General features: G+C 33.3%; 3 protein-coding genes across 3 annotated transcripts in view; all 3 read right to left on the bottom strand.

Moving 5' to 3' along the window:
• Positions 1-6,163, bottom strand: part of LOC124363180 — a 60,852-nt gene extending 54,689 nt beyond the window's left edge. Inside the window, exons 1-4 of the mRNA XM_046818330.1 lie at positions 6,033-6,163; positions 4,545-4,820; positions 2,922-3,225; positions 227-396 (exon numbers count right to left, since the gene is read on the bottom strand). Of these exons, the coding sequence (XP_046674286.1) occupies positions 227-396; positions 2,922-3,225; positions 4,545-4,796 (726 nt within the window). The 5' untranslated portion in view covers positions 4,797-4,820; positions 6,033-6,163. The remainder of the gene's footprint in view (positions 1-226; positions 397-2,921; positions 3,226-4,544; positions 4,821-6,032) is intronic.
• On the bottom strand, positions 6,037-13,337 carry LOC124363182. The gene is made up of 4 exons (XM_046818331.1): positions 13,278-13,337; positions 11,036-11,190; positions 8,452-8,619; positions 6,037-6,313 (listed from the first exon to the last, which is right to left on the bottom strand). Exons 2-4 carry the CDS (start codon positions 11,138-11,140, stop codon positions 6,050-6,052), a joined length of 537 nt encoding a protein of 178 aa, XP_046674287.1. The 5' UTR covers positions 11,141-11,190; positions 13,278-13,337; the 3' UTR covers positions 6,037-6,049.
• An 84-nt stretch (positions 13,338-13,421) lies between these two features.
• On the bottom strand, positions 13,422-22,720 carry LOC124363729. The gene is made up of 6 exons (XM_046818991.1): positions 22,678-22,720; positions 20,683-20,896; positions 18,007-18,181; positions 17,252-17,397; positions 15,639-15,833; positions 13,422-13,549 (listed from the first exon to the last, which is right to left on the bottom strand). The coding sequence occupies exons 2-6, from the start codon at positions 20,858-20,860 to the stop codon at positions 13,422-13,424; spliced, it is 822 nt and encodes a 273-aa protein (XP_046674947.1). The 5' UTR covers positions 20,861-20,896; positions 22,678-22,720.
• Positions 22,721-23,205: the final 485 nt, after the last annotated feature.

Raw genomic sequence — 23,205 nt, 5'->3', positions numbered from 1 at the left:
ATCTTAAATTATTTACTGTGTTAACAATATGAAAGTAAAGTCTAGGAAGTCTTATTTGATGCATCAACATTTTCTGAGAGATTCTTCTTGCTTACTTTAAATTTACAAATAAAATGTGATATCTTTGTTACACATGTAAGAAAAATTATCAAGTTATAGGTTTCAATTGACAACCATAGTGGCAATAAAATTGTTAAAATATCCTAACACAATATCCTTTTCTTACCTGGTTGTATGCAATATCTCCAAGAAGATGCGAGACAAATTTACAACTGCAGGGAGACTCGACATCAGTGTTGTTCAAGACTCTAATGAGAGCTGGGACTAAAATACTCAATCTTGAGCTGGGCAGCATTTTATCCCAAGGAGTGAGAGCTTTTGTGGGATTTTTTGATACTGAAACAAAAGTGAAACTACTTCAGTAAAGTAAATAGTAAGATAAAATGAAACTTGGCTTTATTGGATATGAAGTTAGGACTATAAGTCCTCTTTTCCATTTGACCTCAGTAAAATTTATCGTATTAAAATAACATGCAGAAATTAATTGAAAAGAACTTAATAACTGAATAAAATAACATAAATATAAATAACTTCTTGACAACTCAAATTAAAATAATAATATTGAATATAGTTGAACTAATTTTTTTGGAAAACTTTATTAACCCTCCGAGTGTTTTGCGTCAGATTTCTGACGGTTACGAAGCACCGGCCGAGTGTTTTGCGTCAGATTTCTGACGGTTACGCAACGCCGTAGTTTTCTACCGAATTTACCGATTGTCGATAGCGATATCGAGATTATTCGAATACTATGCGATTCTAGAACATCTAGGCTACATGGTGATTGTATAATGCCTTCCGTTTGTCGAAAAATTTGCCGTTTTATTTGCTCTTGCATTTGTAGAAATTCAGCTGTGCCAGTTCATTTTGACATTAGAACGACTAACCTTTGTTGGTGTCTGTAGTGTTTAGTATTGTTTTAGTATTTTAGTATTGTCCACTGCCCAGGATGTAACTGTGGAGTACATAAGGAATGTTTCTTGAACTTACAACACTACTGGAGGCCCCTAATGGCCCGAAAGATGAAGAAAGTGTGTTAGTGGTTTTTCCCTGAAAACAAGGTTTTTGTACATAGTGTATAGAGTTAATTTTTCATGTTTTTTTACTCAAGGTGTTAAAAAAAGTGTATAAGTGTATACATATTTTTGTTCAGTAATAAATTGTGTACAAAATGGCTATTTTGATTTTTTTATAAAGTGAACAGGAAAAAATAGAAAAATTCACATTTTGGAAAGTTTCAGAAAATTTTTTTGAAGTTTTAAGTTTCTACCCACAGGAAAAAATTCAAAATTGAAGTAAGTGTTTCAAACCTTATATTTTATAGTAGCCCACATATTCTAGTTTACAAATATGTATACATGTATGGAATTAATTTTAGTTATTGATGTTTTAAAAATATTTTTCTAAAACACTGCAAAAGTCACAAAAATGGCAAAACACTCCTGGGGTATGTAATACAACACTCGGAGGGTTAAGTAAAAGTCATATTTTAACAAAATATAAATAAACTGATATATGGAGTATTGAAAGAAAGAGTATGGAAACAATTATTGCACAGACAGACTGTACTGTTATATTTTCTCCCCAAAATCAATACAGTTCTTCCTTGAACTATGAGAAACATATACGCCAGGTTCTATGTCTCTAGGACGTTTCTATCAAGAGTTATCGCACAGATGGACAAAAGATGAATAGACAACCGTTTGACCTTTATCCCAAAATCAATAGCATTCTTCTTTTGACCAAGTAGAACTGATCTATGTAACAAGTTTCAAGTAATTATGATCTTTCTAACAAGAGTTATCGCACAGATGGACAAAAGATGAATAGACAACCGTTTGACCTTTATCCCAAAATCAATAGCATTCTTCTTTTGACCAAGTAGAACTGATCTATGTAACAAGTTTCAAGTAATTATGATCTTTCTAACAAGAGTTATCGCACAGATGGACAAAAGATGAATAGACAACCGTTTGACCTTTATCCCAAAATCAATAGCATTCTTCTTTTGACCAAGTAGAACTGATCTATGTAACAAGTTTCAAGTAATTATGATCTTTCTAACAAGAGTTATTGTACAGACCAGCAGACAAAGAGATAGACAGACAGCCATTTGATCTATTGACCCCAAAATCAATAGGATTCTTTCTTGGGCTTAGAGGAATGAAAAGAAGACCTATGTATCAAGTTTCAAGTCTCTATGACTTGAAAACAGGGCGTTATACTTAAAATTAGAGTATTTATTGATAAAAACAAAAAAGAACTATTTACAAAACTGTTTTCTAAAAGGATTTTTCTATTAAAATTAAATACAACTCGTCACACTATAAAACAAGATAAATCCTTCAAACTCAAAATCACAACACTACCACACGATGAAGAATAATAATGAGATATGTAGTAGATGTGCACTCGTGACAACCGAGAAAGCAGTAATACACGCCAAGCACGGAGTGTGCACCGGACATTTCTATGGCCTATTGTGAACTAAAAAACTCTCTGAGAGACATAATTTATATAGGATATAACTGTTCGTGTTTTGGTCAAAGTCTATCCATTCTAATGTATTCATCTACGGCGTGGGAAGGGTAAAAACATTTCGAATTTTTAATCCACTCCATCATTTACTGTATGATTTTTTATAGTGGTAGTAATACAATTTTATAGACACATCATGGTAACCAGTGAAACAGCTTCTAAATTTATCTGTTTAAAAATTGTGCCTCATCGTCTCAGAGACAACTACCAACTTTATCAAACCACATTTCGATTCATTCACTTCAACTAATAAATAATTACATTTCAATTCATTCACTTCAATTAATTAATAATTACGTTAATGACAAACCACACATTTTGCATACCTTCAATAAGTTCATTCCAGTCAAATTCATCCTCTTCTGAAAGAAGGTTTGTAGTGCTGGATTCCTCGAGCATTTTGATGCAACGCTTGGGCTTGGAGACGACTTCAGTCAGGGCGGCCAACATCAGCGGCAGGTGAAAGTCACAAGTCGGAAACAGGCTCAAGTTGGTCACCCATGCATCCACTTCCGACTCAACGCCCTCAAAGTAACCAGTTTTCAACATTAAGCTCTTCAACACAGTTTTGGCTTCGTCTTGTCTTGACAGAAGAGGAATGAGTGTTTGAACCATTTCATTGAAGTCGGGCTGAAATAACAGATACTGTTGATAGTTTCTTTACAATAAATACGCCAGTTATTTGTAATTAACGTTAAATAACTTATCGAAGCCTATCACACGAGGGGCTGAAAAATGTCAGTTGTCTGTCAATCTGTTCGTATGATGTTTTGAAAACAAATAGACCTATATATTTGAAATTCACATGAAACTTAATTTCTCTATAAGCAACAATGAGTTTGATGATGATGTATGTCACTCCATGAGATTTGGCTGAGCGTTATCGCACAATGTTTACATTGGTCTCATGGTTTAACTGCGATGTTAACGAAAAAATCGAAGAATAAATATATAAAAAGAAATAAATATTTGTAAATAAACTGAGTACAGTCACGTGACAATCACATGTAGCTATTAATAGGCTTTAAATTTTGCATGCAGCAACAGTAAATTCTGTCACACAATACATGGTATGGCGTACTACTACCTTGTAGCATAGAAGATTCCTCATCTAGACTGCCAGGAACTAGAGAGTAACAAAGTGATATAGAATCATGAACTTTATTGCAACAAGACAATCATAATTTTACAGTTACATACATATAAAGTAACAACAGATAACAAGATCTGTAAGTAACTCAACAGATTTTAACGATCCTTCTTTCTGTCACAATATTACTGTCTGAAATCAACTTTAATTGCAAACGCTTTTTACAACTTGGACGAGTTTATGGCATTCAATTGGGAGACCCTCGATTAGCAGACTGACTAGGGACTAGAGTGGGACAATTTGAATGAGTGAGAGAGTGTGACGGCAAACAATGTATGTATGAAAGAGACTTTTGTGGTAGAGTGAATGGAAAATTTTAGCTTTCAAAATTTTCTAAAATTGACAATTCCGATACATTTATTGTAAAAAATGTTTTATGGAATAACAGATTTATTATTATTATTACTGACCAGTACAAATCGTTCTCTAACGAATGGGGAGATGTACCCTGTGCAAAGTGAGTGCGCTATATTTTACTGGAGTGTTAGCGGAACCATGTTACATCTGATACAATCATATTTCTAAGTACATACTGTGCTAGTACAATACATAAGTTCTTTTTAAGAATAATTTTGCTACCACTAATAAATTACGTTTTAAGTTGTTAAAAAACCGTTATTTATACGTACAAATTATGTGTGCAACATTTTAAATTTCTATTTATCCAACGCATGTTCATAAATTAGTTTAAGAGCAAACTTAGAGACAAAGGAACACCGTACAGAAGGGTTCCACAGTAAGCTGCAAACTGTAACAAGTATTACTAAAAGTAAGAAACATTGGTTCATGCCAGGCGTACCTGCGAGGGCTGAATGCTGCGGAACATGAGGGCGACCTTAATGAGCTTGACCTGGAATAGCTCAGCTGTATGATTGTCGATAGTGTCAAGCGTAGTGTGCTGCAGCTTGGTGACAAACGTGGCCGGAAGATACAGCGGAAACACCTGGGTGTAGGATAACAGCAGCTCCAGCAGTGGCAGGTAGTAATCTGTCTCCGCCGGTACGGGAAGCAAGCTGTGGTCTCCTCCCACACCCAGACTCCAGGCTACCATCAACTCCTGCTCCACTGCAATATTCTGGAAATACAGCAGGTACTAGTCAGTAACTCACCGACAGATTGTAACACTCACTTGGAATCATAAAAAAAAATCAACTGGAAGTAGAAAATGAGAAGAATAGATGAAGAAGATCAACCGGTAGAGCAGAAACAGATGGAATGAGTAAATGCAATTGTTATTTGGACTCTGCAATCTATTCTTATGAAAAAGCATTTGAACAATTTTTTATTTATCATCTCATGTTGCATGTTGTTTTCTTCAGTGAGAGTTGAACTTTCATGTTAATGTGTGATAATTTCTTTTAGTTTTCTAAGGAGTTTTGGAAGACTAAAATACACTTGATAACTAAAATAAAATTTTAAACTATTTAACACTTTTCACTATTTATTGTGAAAATCCAGAGACTATACTTTATTTGACTTACTGTGAAAATTTCATGTCATTATGATGATCAATTCTTGTTTTCTGCCTCCCAAAACGAAGCGATGTCGGCGAAAAGGAGTCCACTCTGTCTATATCTACTATTTGTTATAGGTTATATAAGTTATCAATAATGAAGTGTTTATTGCAGCTACAATTCGATTGTACAGCAATCGTCATGTTACAGTAATTTAAACTAAAATTTGGACTTCTATACCACAATTCTCTCACACAGACAGACAAGTTGTTTATTTCCATTCATTCATACATTACGCATTTGGTTCTTTTACGCATTTTACTGTTTAATGTATAACGTTACATAATGTCTTTGCATATCAGCTATCAAATGTAACTAGCAAAACTGTAAATTTTACATGTGTATGAAAAATACCAAACAAACACAACATTCACACCTCAAACTACTACTGTCTGTACGTCATTGCCTTCATCGTGTATGTGGTTTTTCGTAAAATAGCATGACTTTCATTTCACCAACATAGAAATTACAAAATAAATTCACATAATAAAATTGGTGTATGGCATCACAAACCGGCAATAACATGAAAAAGATAATAATATTGTAGCTGAAAAAATAAACAGTACAATGGCATTAAAATTAAACTTCAAGAATGAAACAGATTTTTTAACAATGAAGATAAAATTAAAACACTATATGAAGTGTATGGCAAAGTGGTTTTACAAAGGAAACGCACACCCAGAAAAACTGTTAACAAGTATTTTGTCACTTTCAATGTTACAGTTTTAAGAGTTAAAATTAAACCTTACAGAAAAGTTTAATAAAAGGTTTACCTTAGCAATATGGTCATTTATACTCTGGTTGTACTCAATGAAGTTCTTGGGTTGGAACTGAAGTGAGATTTGACGAAGTTGACGAATCGTGGGACGGCAAGGAACACAGAGTTCAGGAGAGAGACAGTCAGCAGACGGAGCGTGGGATGGATGGACGACAGGCCAGCTCGCACACAGTTGACCACATTCATGTTGAACACCACCCGGGTGGTCAGGTGAGTCAGGTGGTCTGGGGTGCCAGTAGTGGTAAGACTTCTTTCTGGCACCAAGCTATCTACAACCTGTACATGGGAAATTCACTTCAAAAACAACATAAATGCCATTGGTGAGTTTGTAGTATCTCCCTTATCACATCTGGTAAATGCATCTTTTGAGCAGGGTGAGTTTCCCAAATCTCTTAAATCGGCCTAAAACCTTTGCACAAAAAGGGTAGTACTCTCGATACAAATAATTACCAACCTATTTCCATAACGTCAACACTTTCAAAAGTGTTTGAAAAGCTTTTCCTTGATCAATTTTGTTTCCAAAATGACCTCACGCTAATCCAGTGCTCCTTATTACAATAAGCATAGAATAAACTTCATTCCACTTTCTAAGCCGGAGACACCAGTCCTAAGTTAAAAAAATAACTTACAAAATCAACATATTATGGTTGTCTTAATGGTAACACTAAGCGAAACTTTCTGCATAACTTTACCGAACCAAAACTGCATAACTCCAGACCCCAAAACCACTCCAGTTCCAAAGATATATATATATATATATATATATATATATATATATATATATATAAGGTAGCTTTTAGATAAAAATAACTGATCCAAAAATTTCAAACAAGTTTTAAACTTAGTACAAAAATCAATCTTATAAATATCTTACAAATTTCCTTGGCCAACTTGGTATGCTAATTCATTCCATCATGGTAGCCATACAAAAAACTTAAACAAATACAAACCTCCATTATTTATTAATCAAGAGAAAAATTTAAATTGTTCTGGAATGCTTATAACATTTCCTAGACTTTTTGTAGCTAACAATTCTTTGCATCTAAAACGGTTTTCAAGATATCGATTACATTGAAATCCCATAATTGTTTTGTTACCAAAAACTGGGGAAAGAAATGTTGAAATAAGTTCAAGCTTGGTACAAAATTTTATATCTTATATATAAATACCTTGCCTACAGTCATTGGATAGCTTTATACACCATTACGTTCCAACATGGTGGCTTCTCAAATTCAAAAAAATTCACAACTTTGTTACTTATGGATCTAAACAAAATGCAAAAGACGTTTTGGAATGCATAATTATAACATTCCGAAACATTTTCTTATAGACATTTTGTTGTATATTGAATAATTTTAAATATTGATTAAATGGAAATCCCATGAGAAATGAATTAATAACTCTTCGCACACTGCTAATGAATTCCATTAACACCAAAACATCTATAAAGTATATTTTTCTTTAAGATCAAAGCTAATTTTGTTATAAATATGCTACAAGAGACAAATGTAAAAAATATAAAACAGGGCATTTTATAGCTAAAATTGATTGATAAAATATCTAAAAATAACTATTTACCATAATTAATTTGATATATATTTAAATTCATGGTACAATCTAATAAATCTGAAAAATTAAATATACTACTCATTATTAGACACTTTTCTTATCTAAGGTTTCATATATAAGGAATATCACCTTATCTTATCATCTGGGCACACAAGACATATTTGGTTATGGCTCTGTAGGATACCAAAACGACAAGCAGATGGATGGAGCTAGACAAAGATCACCCCCTTCCACTGCACGGAATGTGGGTCATCTAAAAATATTTTCTAGTCAACCACCATAATCACAAATTGTGCGCCTACCATTTTAAAGGCTTTTTACGCAATAAAAAACTCTCCAAGAGACACAATGTATAATTTCAGATATATAATCATGTTTGGCGTTTCAGTCAAAGCCTACAATTGGAGTATATCCGTCTACGGCGTGGGAAGGGTTAATAATTCAATTTTCTTAAAATTTACCTACTTCTTCCAACAGCCAGAAGGACTATTTAAATTTTATACATGAGTAACTTTGTTAATGGGCTATGTATTTACTGATCATCCCTAATTTTCAAAACTTCAACAAATTAATTATCAACCCTTGTAATTTAGAAATAATTTGTTTACTGTCAAACACAATGTACTGTGTAAGATAAAGACAAATCTTAATGTTAAATATTATAATTGTTATATTATTGGTTAAAGAATAAGCATTAATAGTTTCAAAATATAAACAGGTTTGAAAATATACTATCTGGAAGTAGTAACAAAGTAAATTTGTTTGGATATATCTTGAAAGTAATTAAATTCAACCAACATATTGTAAATCTCTTTCTCCTACGATAAAACAGTAATAATAATTACCTGTTGAGCAAATTGACATGTGTTGACAAATGAAATGGACACTTCAGGCTGGAAGGAGCCCTGGATGCCCAAGTGCTTGAACGTCGGAGCCACCAGATCAGGACAAGCTTTCACAATCTCCACCGCGAGCTCTCGTACCAGGCCGACGTTCCAGTAGGGGTCCATTGACTGTCAATAAAAATCATAATATCATGATGAGGATACTTTTTCCTGGAGGGTTCACTTCTGGCTAGTTTATAATTTCCAGTTGAACCTACACTGGGTACAGGAAAACAGATGTGTCGCTTAAATCTAGGCAACCCTTTGGATGTCCATGAGCAGCATGTATCACTAACCACATATGTCAAGATATTGTGGTGCAAGGGTAAATAGGTCTAGTCTACTGCAGGGGATGACTGTTGGAGTTAGTGGGTCCCTAAGGCAGTGTTACTAACCTAGACATAAGGGTGTGCCACCCCTGCCAGCTTTGACTGGAGAGACTAGTACAGAGCTGGCTTCCTCTTATTCTAAGAAGACATGTCTGAGATTAATCCCCAAAAACCTGGATCTCAACTGGATCTCAACAGGAGGCATCCCCTACCCCGACCTTACCCATCCAGAATATCTTGTAACTCCGGAAGCATCACAAATGTCCTTTTAGTACTTTTAAGCAGGATTTCTAAGCTTATTGTCCTAAGAGAACAAAAGAAATAAAGGATACTTTGCATAAAAAGATATCCACAGATCTATTTCCACTAAGGCCAATACGCTCAAAGTCTATTCTCCAGAAACACTAAAATGTATTTGATTAGCTCATACTCACTTACAAGTATCTTTTGGAGTTGCACTGTATGGAGCAACAGGCAATGAAAACTAGACAAGTATTCTGCATTTACAAAATAGCAATTTCCATAATTATGGATCAGGGTGAACAGCAATCTGTTTAAATGTTTATTTGCAGAATTGAGTATTACGACAGAGTTTGGGTTATATATCTTATAGACCACAATAGCAGTAAAAATCAATGTTGACAACTGCCGTCTCTAGAGACTCATCATAGTTATTTTACTAGAAATAGAAACAAATTAGCAAAAGAAAATCATTTTCAAGATTTTTACAGTTAAAAACCAACCTCTCCAGGTTCATATACACAATTACAGATAAAATTGTTTCAATTAAAAATTATTAAAAAAAGTTTAACCCTTTCAGGGCCAGGACCAAATATGAGATGTTGCAAAAATTTTTTCACATATCATATCCCCTGTGACTAGTCAAAAGTGCCAGGCTAAAATTGGCGATTTTGCAGTCTCTAAGATTAAAATTTATAACTTTTCATAACAATTAGAGAATGACCTAAAAGTTGCACCAAATTACTCGTATAGATATATACTATCAAGAAGAAATATATAGATGTAGTTTTAAGTAATTTAAAAAAAATAGTGTTTTAATAGATTACATAAAAATTTTTTTTATTTTTTGTAAATAACTAAAAAAGGAAAAATAATTTTAATGTGGGAAGCTATTTTATTATATTGTAAATTTAGAAAGGAACAACCATACAAAATTTTGTGTTATTTCTCTCATAAATAAAGTTTTTATGACACATTTTGTTTAAATACGCATAATTGTACTTCACAACAAGTGATAAAGCAACTGACTCTTACACTGCAAGAAACTTAAAATAAATATTCATATTATGGATGTACCGGTAAACAGATGATTGTAGGATCCACAAACACTTTCAATACAGTTAAAAACACTATTTACCAAGAAATATTTACACAATTTTATTTGAAATTTATTTACACTTTTTCTATTTACAAATATGCTACTTACAATTTTACTCCTGTGAGATCGCAAATTGTCAGTCATTGTAACTACTACACACAATAGCTAAGCACGTAACTACTAACACTACTAATATTTACAACCACAAAATAAAATAATAAAGGAGAATCCAGCATACAATAGTACGATTACACTAAAGCATAAAGAATTAACAACAATAGATCGAGTCAGCTGATAATGTCACGTGACAATTACGAAATAAAAAATGCATAGACCTCCAAAATAAAAATGATATTCATATTAATTATCTACAAATATACCAGGGAATAAAAAAACATAAAACTGTAATCATTTGACGTCGTATTTATTTAAGAAAACGACGAATATCAAGGCGGCAATATATTGCCGCCTGACACTTTTCAGACGCGATCTGTGGCGGCAATATATTGCCGCCTGGCCCGGAAAGGGTTAAAGAATTACTTAATTGTATAAGCTATATATTCACTTAAAACATTTCTAGAATATATAATAATTTTCAAAATGTAATATATTTTTCAATCAATTTTTATAATTAAAACCAATATAGACAAAGAGACTAGTTGAGGCAATTGAATCATCCATATAGGATTAATTAATTTCTTAGCTTAGTGATAACGATGCCATTCTGTATTTGTGCAAGTCATTTGGTAATGTACAAATGATTAACAAAATATGTTTCAATTTCAGTTTTAATATGTCCCACTTAGTTCACTGAAGTTTTATAACCGCTGAATAACTCAACTTTTATAACAGAGAAACATTTCAGTACTAGACCTACCCTTATAACAGAAAACACAAGGTCGTTGTAGTTTTTCTCATCGAGACCTACGGTAGGATCCACAAAAGCCACCCCCAGCTTGTGATTGGTACATAGCACAAGCATCAGCTGGTGTACATAACCTGCCACTTCCTCCCTGTCCTCTTCTCGAACCTGCAATTGAATAATGTGATCTTACATATTGACCAAGAAAACTAGATATTAAAGTAAATAACACGTTTAGATTCTTATCCGAACATAACATAAATACACTTGGTAGACAGTATGCCACACACTGTGTCGTAACAGGCTTCGACGTAGGCTGGCTGCATTGCAAAATTAAAAATCTATAGCTTATTTTATTTTTGTAATGTCCTGCGGGACAGTAGACGGCAAGATCAATCAATCATACAAAAAAGAAGTTGACATAAAATACTTACATACTTATGGAACTTATTCTTATAGAAATGAAGTTTTATCCAAAATTTAAAGCACACTTTTAATGTTTTTGATTGATTTTTGCATACTTCAGATTTATTTTTGTCTAAAAAAATTCACAGTTCATTTAATTGAAAATAATATCTACAGTATATATTTATACCTAATGTCCCAGAAAACTCTCTTTTAATTGTTTTCAGGTATTTACTTCTTGGACCAAAGACATAATCCGTAAAATATTCACATTAAAACTTTTAAATAAATCAATAAAGTAATTATCCTAAAATAGCCGCCATTTTGTTTTTTCACTTAAATCAATAAATTATTTTATTTATGGTGAACTTAGAAAAATTATTATTAGACCATAATGAGGTTTTTAATCTAATAAATGTACTTCGTTAGGGCAGCATTTTCTGGATATATTGTTGTTTTTTACAACTGTTATTTATGTTGAAAAAACAAAACATTTCTTTGGATTTGCAATAAAACATTTTTTACAGTTATAAAACCTTAAAAAAAACAAAAAACAAATATTTTCCAGACATTTTATGCTGGTTACAACACAGAAAAATCGACTCGCAAAATATAAGTTAGCATACAGAAAAATGTCTTTAAAAAATGTTAGATTAGAATGTTGAATATGCAATTTTTTGTAAAATACACAACATTTTACTACTTACCAAGAATAATTAAATATTTTTAATTTGATTTGTTATTTGTTTTCATAAGACATTTTGTATATTTTGAAAAAGTTTAATAAAAAATTATTTCTATTTTTTCATTAAAAGCTTTACTTTTGGATATGTTTTCCTGTTTACTTTTCGTTTTTTCATTTTTACTGAAAATTAATAACCTAAATTGAAATTAAAAAAATCCAAACTGCATATAATGTCCCTTGCATGTGTGCTAAAAAAAAATTAAATATATAATAGTGTATTACTTTAATTTACTATAAAACAGCTTCTAAAACCCCCATAGGGTTTGGAATGAATGTGTGTGCATCAGGCTGTAAGCAAAATATTTAGCTTTACATTATGAGGAATTTCAACAGCCAGATCCAAGGTTAAAAACCAGTTAATTCGTTGTTTGTAAGTGTAGAAAAGTATTTTAATTACTATTAAGTTGTTAAAAGTAAATTAGATTTTAGTTTCTAATATTGCCTAAGAGTAGTACTACTGTATTTTATAATAAAAAATTATATACTGTACTGTACATCATTCAAAACTTATTATTTTACCTTAAAAATGATAAGAGAACGTTGATACCAACCAAATGCGTGCCATGTTTGCTAAGGCATTCTTCAAGGCACATCTGCTATATTTCCTCATGCTTAACTAAAGTTAGTGTATAACAAAGGTCTTAGCAACAATCATAGTATCAAGTACCACTGGTAGCACACTGGTCGCCGCTTTAACGAGAGGCCTCCTGTAATATCACATATTATGGTACACTAGCATGCTTTAAGATTGTTGTGTACCACCAATGGTACATGGCACCACCCATTTTAAAAGATTGTTGTGTACCGGTCGGTTTTTATATATATTTGTATACATGTATCAAAAAAACATTTTAATCATATTTTGAGACATGTTTTTTTGCACATAACATGATTTTTTTGTATATTAACTTCAAATCTTTTTGTCTTTGGAATAATATTTTTATAGATAAACATTTGGCTACTACAAGCGTCTAAATATAAATTATATTTTTTTATCATTTAGCATGTACACATCATACAACACACACAACAAGGATTGTCAAAAACCATTATTTTGTTCTCAAAACTAATTAAAATAATACACATAAGACTAAGTTAATTTACCTTTGTTCCATGTTACTTTAGGACCGTCTCCCTTCTTCCCACTTTTCTTCTAGGATAAGCTAGGAACCCGTCTAGTGTAGGGTCTCCAACAGCTTCATCACATTTACCTTCGGTTTGTTAAATATCTTCCGTTTCATTTGGTTTTCATTATGGGTTATATTCTCGACTACTTGTCTCACTTTCATTGTTGGTCAGGAAGGACTTTGATAAGGGGACCTGCCTCGTCATTTGTCCAAGACCTGCAAGAACAGTATGAGGCATTTGTAATAGAATTCCTGTCGAAACAAAACCATTATTACATACTAGCTTGAAGAAGGTAAAGGTTAAGGGTGCATTAACTATAGACACTAATAAACACTATATATCAAGGGGGTCAGGGCATTTAGTTATTATTTCCTGCATGTAGTTTGGGTAAAAAATTTACAAATTTTAGTTTCATTGTGGATCACTGATGAAATATCTTGTCATGCAGTTATTCCAGACCCTAGCAGAAAATACGTAGACGAGCCTCAGGTCACAAAAAGAGCAATCTCCTTGTAATTTGACCTCCTAATAGTTGTAATATCGGTTGCAGAGAAAGCAGTTGAGCTCTAATTACTAGTCTACTGAATTGCTTTTAATGACTTTGGTTTTTTTTCCAAAAAATTTGTAAATATCTCCATAGAATGCAGTTTATATGAAGAAATCACCCTGAATTTGGAGGCTCCGCATTGTAGCTCTTACTGATCCCAATTGTTTTCCTCACCTGATTTTACAACAACAATTAGATTTTGTGTTTTATAGTTTATAGTTTTATATTCAGTATCGGTTTGTGTCGTATTATATTTGCACTGTTGAACAATTAAAATCTTACGATTGTTTCGAATCGAATTAGTATTTATTAGGAGAGTGCTTAAAAATGAGTGTAATACAAAATATTAGGCTATCTATAGTTCTATGCTTCTTTGTACGGATCCGAAACGTGGAGGGCTCTAAATATGCAAGGATGGAGTGAGAAAAAAAGCTTCTAGTTTTCGATGAATTAGGAGTTTTACGTAAAAATTTCATGGGCCATTCATGATGTAAAACAAGGGGTATGGAGAAGAAAAACACTCTAATAGAAGGAAATCAGGGGGAGCTCTACAATAGGTGACGGATGTAATAGGAGAAATAAAGAGCAGAAGACTCTCAGCTTGGGGACTAGGGCCATGTTTTTAGAAGAGAAGAGGAAATGACAAAACTTGAGGAGAGGTAATGTACGCGTAACCCAGAAGGAAGAAGACCCCGTGGGAGACCGAAAGTGAGATGGTGGAACCATGTGAAGGCTGATTATGGTGAAGAATGGGCGCTTCAGAGGAAGATGCAGAGGAACCGTCTCAAGCTTGGAGGAGCTTTGTTGGTTGCGGCCTAAATATCCTGCGATACTAAATGGCCCTGGGGAGTAAAGGAGTATGTAAGTAAGGTTCAATGAAATAAGCTTTTCTATACTTACATTTCTATTTTTTAGAATATACACTGTGTCCAACTTAAATTCAAGGTTCCAGTTTAACATACAAGTTGAGTATGAACACCAGGCAGTTCAATGCAGTGTAGTATTACTGTTCTGCTGTCGTTGTGCAACATAATTCGCTGTGACACACGCAGCCAAACAAATCAATCCGTAGCGGGTTGACAGACAAAGTTAAAATTGTAGTCATTTATTTCACCCAACCATTATTTTGAGGATCCAAACCACTAACTGGCTTTGTGAGGATGACACCAAGTGGGAGTGCCGATGGCCGAGTGGCCTACGACAAGATCCTCGCACAGGCCAGTGGCCCATGAGGACGGACAGAATAAGACTTAAAAGAGGATCGGCCTTTGTACCCATTTCAAACTAGTAGACAGCCTTGAGAACACAAGGTACTCATTGAGAGGTACCCTACTGACTCAAGTTTCTGCTGATATATCCTTCTAAATTTACAGCTAATTTGAAAATTCATTTTGACTAACTCAATCAACATTATTTCCTAAATAAATTACAAAACTTTGTGGAGGACCTCTTTGATTGGATTATATTGTATCACAGTCAATTTGTATTTAAGGACACCTGGTAAAATTTGCACCCAATACTAATATCTTAAACATTTTTATCACTATAAATCAACTTGAAAACATCAAATACAATTTTTTTAGTATTAATGTAGTCATTGAAACATTTATCCCTGAGTGGGGCGATGAGATAAATTCAAGTACCTTTTGGAAAGCTGAGGTCCACTACGGAATAAATTTATAAAATAAGTTGTGAAAACTCATAATACAACCTTTTGATTATTCCCAATTGAAAGTGTTTCATTGCAGTCTACACTTATAGTAATTACAAGTATTTATTTCTATACTACTTACTTCGGCTCTCTAAAAGCTGCTTGACCAGGTGGATGTTGTCGTGGTAGAAGTAGGAGAGCACGTAACGCATAAAATGTGCTCTCACACTATCGGGCTCACTGTTGACCGGTTGCTTGGCTAATTCATTCATGGTGACCTCCCGCAGTGATAGAGACAACACTTCCCGAGCCAGTTGAACACTCAACATCACCATAGCTGTACACAAACAATACAACAATACAGGTCAATACATTCATGGTGACCTCTCGCAGTGATAGAGACAACACTTCCCGAGCCAGTTGAACACTCAACATCACCATAGCTGTACACAAACAATACACGTCAATACATTCATGGTGACCTCCCGCAGTGACAGAGACAACACTTCCCGAGCCAGTTGAACACTCAACATCACCATAGCTGTACACAAACAATACAGATAAATACAACCATTCCTTCATTTTCATAAAGTATGATATATAAAATAAAGAGTTTTATGAGAAAGATATATTGTTTACAATATAAGTAACAATATCGAGACGATATAATTCCCCTTTTTAAACTAACATTATTTAACAAATCATCTTTTAATTTATATTTTAAATTTAATTTGCACACATTAGGCATATGTATAGTTGTTAAAACTAGATATACTTCTAGTTGTAGCAAATGATAATCTAGATCAGTGCCATTGTAGTTAGACCTAAATTATATTTTCCTCCCAAAATGTCAAACATGGGAATGTGAATACAATTTTCATCAAACATCTCACAAATTAATCTCACTGGAGAAGGGTTTTTACAAAATGTTTTAAATGAAATGATCATAACAACAAAATTTGAAGTGAAAGGAAGATACTATTTTATGAAGTATATCTTAGTTGTGAAAAATACGGGTAATAAAAGCGTTATGAGAAACATTATGAATTAGATACATTCAATTGAAAACTTTTTGAGTAATGGTTGATAAATTGTTTATGTTTCAAAAAGTTCTCGATGAAATTTCTAATTAGCTTGACAAATCTGTACTGAATAGAAGCAAAACATTTAATTTGGAAAATCTTGGTTATAGAGTAGATAAGAACATCTCACAATCATGGTTCACTAGCGAGAGCAAACTTAATCAAATATTACAATAATTTCAGTTAACGCTGTACTAAGATCAGCATCTCAAAATCTCAGCCCTACTTCTGAAACTGCAAGTTTGGCTGAAAAAGTTATCAGGTTGCATCCCAAGTGCATCAGGAACCGCTGTGAGAAGAGACGTCTCACCACTGAAAAACAATAGGCATATTCCTAGTCCACCACCCAGTGATTAGTCTTCAGCCAATATCACTATGGATGCTTGTTACAGTTCTCGTAGCTGTCCATCTGATTCTAACTATCACTGATTACGGTTCCGGTAAAGACTGAAGACCGTTTAATTTCTCCACTGCGAAGTAGATCTGTGCGCTCAGGAGAGGCAAGCAGCAGATTTGCGCAGCTAGACAAGGAACTAATGGCTATACTTCTCTTTATGAATAATGAAGTGAACTTCCAAAAAGAAGAGGAAGAAGAGATTAGTGGAGCTAAAAAGAAGAGGACAAAGAAGAAAAACAATAAAGAGCTTGCAATGTGGAGTGATCTTGTACTTACCGGTTAGCATTTCCAGAACAGTCTTCTTGTTCACCTGACTGCTGCTGCTTGCCAACATAGAGTGTAACACTGAAGTGTTGTTGTGTAACAAGCGGCGGCAGGCTTCCTCTGTACTGGGCTGTAGCCTCGGTATCTCATCTCTAACCCTGGTGCCAGTAAAATCTTTAATTAATGTCTAAACCGATTTGAATTTTACACAATGTGAGGTATTGCTTGTAAAAACTTCATAAAAATTCTATTAACGCAGATATCTAACGCTAAGGAATATGTTACAATTGCAACAAAAACCATGGCTCTTTATTTAAGTGATCTACATGTAGCACAGCTAAGGTGGGAAGGGTTGATTCAACGCAAATGTTGAGTTTAACAACATCTCAGATCGAACAGTGTCGTATGCTACACTAAGTGAAAGATGAAATGTAGCTAAACTCAAAATTCGCAAAGTAAGTGTTTTTGGCTCATTATGTGCTCATGAGTCTCAGAGTAAAAAAGTACTGCTTATACACAATAAAGGGCACTCTTTCTCACCCTGTTGCTTCTAGTTAATTCTAAACTGAAAACATTATAATTATATATATTACATGTGCTTTGTCTCGAATAAAATTATCTTGTAATACTTTTTCTAAATTATATTTAAATAAAGTTTTAATTTTTAAGTTTATGATTCTCAAAGAAGAATTTAAATTAATTATAAGATTTTGAATATATCAAATACTGTACAAGTACAAGTGCATGAATGTTAAGAAGTAACTTACCTGTTAATGATAAGTGTCAGAGCCGTAAATACTGGCTGGTAGTTGTGGAAAAATGTATTAGTTTCAAGCTTATCCAAAACAAGTACCACGTCTAAAGCACTCCCACCGGAATTCAAGAAGTCGAAAATTAAGTCATTGCTTGTATTTTTGACAACTGCTAACAGTTGTCTTACAGCTGTAACACAAAAAGAATGTTTTTTAATGAACACTGAGTTAGTTTACAATCAATCTAAAACATAAAATGGTCTATTTATATGAGCGCAAAGAAGTTATGAACTCATTCATCTTACTAAGTTTAATAAAGTAAAACTAAATGAATTTATTTAAAATATAAAACAAAGTTAAATTATGCTATTTTTACACTATTACTAACATAATATTATTATCCAAGGTTATAGCCTCGGAGATGTGGGAAATATGAATAGATTATTTACGTATCTTCATTCATCTCAATTAAAATGCGTTTGCTCAGGAACTGTTTTGATGCGACTTTACCATCATGTTCGAACACGTATTGCAGCTATGGTGGGAATGATTGATTCAATTTGACTGTTGAGTTCAGCTCCAGTTCACTTTCCTCTTAGTGCAGTGTCCTTAGACTTAACTCCTAGAATCTGGAGCCATGTTCGTCTCACTATATTTTGTAGTCTAGTTGTCTCTGATGTCAAACAATGTAAAGAGTTTGATTTTCTTCATCACAAACATTTTTTATCTTCTCAGGAGAACATGACTTCAGATTCCAGGTTAAGTCTGTGACAGCGCCAGATTCCAGACGATGCACTAAGAGGAAGGTGAACTGGAGCTGAACTCCACATTACCAGCTTCTTCAAGGGTTGGAAGTTATAATCCATTTACTTTTAATGTGTTGTATTTTAAATCACCTGATATTCTGGTTCATACACAATTTCCATCAGTCAAATAAGCTGACTATGATGCAGTCACATCGAAACGTGTCTTGATTAAACACATTTTGATTGAACTAAGCAACGATACGTAAGTTATTTAGCCTTACAAACATAATTATCTTAGATTTTTTAAATCAGTAACATTTTATGAGGACTGTGCAGAAAGTAACAGACGCTTTAAAATAAACAATTAACAAAGTGAAAGAAAAATACTTGTATTGTATAAATTTGAAAACTACACTCTTAGGTTATTTTTTTCGATGTAGTCCTCATTTAAATTGAGGCACTTTTTATAGTGTGACATAAGTTACTGACTACAGCGAGAAGTTCGGCATCATTATTGAAGCACTGTGTTGCGAGACAGGTCTTCATCACTGGAAAGAGGTGGTAGTCAATTAGATCCGGACTGTATGGAAGATAGTCGAACATATTCCATACAAAAGCTGTTGGGCATGAAGGTTGTGTGTGGATGTACGTTATTGTGAAGAAATAAGATTTTCCCGAGCTGTTTTCTCCCAATTTTTTGAGCTTGTTTCATATCACCAGCCACAGTTTCTGCAGTGTTTCACAATACCCATTGATTGTCAAACCTCACTCAAGGCAATCAACCAGAATATAAGAGTGCAATTCCCAGAAAAAAGTTGCTATAATCTTTCTGGCTCGAAGAGTTTGGAAACATTTTCTTGATGTTTTAGGACAATACTTATATTTCCTTTCCTGGGCTTCCTTTCCGTTTCAAATTAATATGTTTCATCACCAGTAACGATAAGATCAAGAAGTTCATTACCATATTCATCACAGTCTTCGAGGAAATTCAGTGATGCAGGAAGCCTTGTTTTTTGTGATCTTCTGCAAGAATTTTTGGAACCCGCTTGGCACAAAATTTGTGGTAGCCAAGCTTCTCACAATTTTATGAACTAAACTTTGTGAAATTTGAGAGATATATTGTAAAAGTTCATTGATAAAAAACCAGTGATTTTCTCAAATTCCTTCGTTGATTTTCATTAACAAGTCTTCAGTTTGCAAGCTAGGCCGACCTCTGTTTATCCTTGTCAAAAACTTTGGTGTGGCCATTTTTAAGATCAATACACCACTGGCTCACTCTGCTCTCATTCATTATTCCATTCACATAAACGTCACAAAGTTGGTGATGGATTTCAATTGGTTTGTAGGCTTTTGCCAACAAAAACCTAATCACTGAATACACTTTACAAGTGGAAGGATTTTTAGTTACAGCCCATATTTTCACTAGTCACATGAGAAAAGTAAGAGCGGTAGAGATGTCCGCTACAACAGTGTACTTGATATAGGAATCTTTCAACCCCAAGATGGTGGCTCTAGACCCACCCACTGCCAACTCCCAAACATTACTTTCTGGACAACCCTCATATCAAACTAGTTCAATACTAATAATATTTCAAACAAATATTCTACAAAATCTGTATTATAACAAAATTAAAAAGAACATCAACACCAATGATCAGCTAACTTTTTATACCACTGAATTTAAATATTTTATTACTAAGCATTGATTGATACGTTCAAAAAGTTTTAAAGATTTCAATTTGCCATTTTCCAAAACCATATGATTTTACATAATGTCATGATACTAAACGTATCAAGACTGTTGATCAGTACTATAGGGATACAATAATTGACTCCACCACGGACTTTACCTCTTTTTAGATTAAGGGTTATATCAACTACTGCAGAAAAAGCAGCAATTATACCAAGTAAAAAATAAATCACTGTCAAATGTGCAATCACTTACCTCCTAATGGATTATCGCCTTTAATAAGTTTTCTAAAATGGCTCCCATCAAATTTAGCAAAGCTTGCAGTACTATCAGCTGATCCTTTCTCACTGACGAGCAGTTTTCTTCTTTTTTTGTCAGGTTCTTCTAAAGGAACCACTACACTTTTTTCGGCAACAGAATTTTCCACTTCCATTATGTCACTTATAAGAATCTGGATTTATTATAGTACCTGAAATCAAATGAGTCACTCTAGATTCAAGCTTAACTACAAACTTATAAACTGTACACTGTATTGAACACAGCTTAACCAATTGAATAAGAAGCAAATGACATTTCATTTTAATGGGGGAAAATTATTCTTAATACTAATCATTAAAGCAGCCATTCAGATTATGGTAATTAACATATCATTTAAAAATAGACCTCACGTTCAAATATTCTTCCAATGCAGTAATAACAACAAACCCAAACCCAAACCTTTTTGTGCCTATATTTGTAATCTTCTTTTTTTAAGATTTGCATTGATGATGGATGATTTGAAAGGCTAATAGGATTTTGGACATTTGTCACCGTTATATATTTTGGAATACCTGTGTACAGTCATTTCACGTGTTGAACAAAGACACAAAGCTAGCAAAAAGTTAGGTTCTGATGACCAACTTCCAAACCTGTCTTACTTTTCTAGTCTAGAGACACACTAGATAAAAATTTAAAAAATGAACATAAATATAAAGGGAAAGTAAAATGTCTATCTTAATACTGTATAAAGTACATGTTTTAATTCACCAGTATGAATTAATTATATGAACCCAAGGGCTATATCTACCGGTTTGTCAAATTTAGAAGATACAATTTTAGCCAACTACTACACAGAGTGTAAATTAGGAATAAAAAAAAACGAAAAACAATGTAAGAAAACCTGACTTGCATAAATTAATGTGCACTTTCAATAATTTAAGCTGCTAGAATTACATGATTCAAAGACTGATGATATAATCAATAAAATTTACAGCACATCAAAACTTACCAGTGTTTGAGGTTGATTATTTGATCTTAATGTATGAGTAAACTTCTACAGGGCAAGAAATCAATAATAATTAGACAACTGATTAAAAAATATCACAATACTCGGGTTATTTGCCCATAACTTTTGCTAGAAACGTCATAGAGATGTTTGATTCATGTTTTTCTATAAAATAGACGATTAAAATGAAATGTCACAAGATAGGGGTTGCAATTTGAAAATTTAAAGTTACCCTGCAGTACCCCCTTTGAAAAGGGGGGGGGAATATTTTTAACATTCAAAAAATCCAAAAAAGTATTTTAATAAGTATGGTGAAGGTTGTACATTTATATCTCAATCCGTTTAGAATATATCTAGGGATACCAGGACTTAGTTTACACCCTGTATATGGTCTATGGGTGCAAATTACAAATAACTGTAGTTTTTTTTAATAATTGAAACAGAAATGTCATTTTGTGGTTATATTTGTGTGCTGTACTGTTTATCTATGATTTTCAGCGTTATCTTCACCCGATAGCTTATCTGAGTGTTCTGTGATCAGAACATTATAATACAGCACCAACAACTGTCTCGTGCATTAGCCTTCACTGCCTTGTGGATAACCGTGGTGTTCATTACTCTTCGGCACCACGTTTAATCTAAACTGTTAATTGGTTTTTAAAGTTATTTACATGGTTGAGTGTGGATTACTTGAGCAGTTAAAATAATAGGAAATTATTTACTCCTTTTTAATTTGCCATCGTGTACTTTCAGAGTGAGAGTATGAGTTCATTGCGTAATCATATAGTATTATTAAATCATGAAAAGATATTTTTATGTGATCGGAAGTTACCTGGTGGTTTGAAAGTAGATTGGAAGTACATACAAAATTGAGAAGTTATGGTTACATCAGTTTTGCTTAGTTATTAAACTTATGTTTGTTAATTACATTATTTATTCGTTTGAAGAAAGTTTAGTTAAATTGTTTTTATTATTTACAAATTTACCTTTATTCACACCGGTTACTAGATTCACGTCATCATCGCAATCGTCCTCCTGAACAAAACAATATAAGGTTTTATGGGATGAACGTGACAAATAATGGATTTTATGACATCGAAAGTGGAACTACTTATCTTGCAAGATAGTAGGAAGTTACGGTTAGGTGAAATTACAATTTGCTGCTTTGTCAGGTTGCGTTTCCTAGCTAGCAGTAATGGCCATTGGAATTCGTGATCAGAACTTCTAGAATTTGATCTTTTAGTGATAGGTACTATCTCAAGGGATAGTTTTCGTTTGCTACAATCAACACTGGCTAGCACGAAAGGTGGTGGCATTTATTCCATTTCAAATTAACCAATAAAAAAAATAATTTTGGTTCTTGATCTCTCAGATTTTAATGACTTTTTGTATGGAAATTTGACCTACTAAGACTGATTAAAATGCAAAATTTTACGTTTGTCTGGCTTTTGGTTTTAAGTGACAGGCTTTTAAAAACCCACAAATAGGCAGTTTTAGGTCATGTCTGTAGCTAA

Source organism: Homalodisca vitripennis, chromosome 5 (genome assembly GCF_021130785.1).
Source record: "Homalodisca vitripennis isolate AUS2020 chromosome 5, UT_GWSS_2.1, whole genome shotgun sequence".
In the NCBI taxonomy this organism is placed as follows: domain Eukaryota; kingdom Metazoa; phylum Arthropoda; class Insecta; order Hemiptera; family Cicadellidae; genus Homalodisca; species Homalodisca vitripennis.
This window is presented reverse-complemented; position numbering and strand designations above follow the sequence as displayed.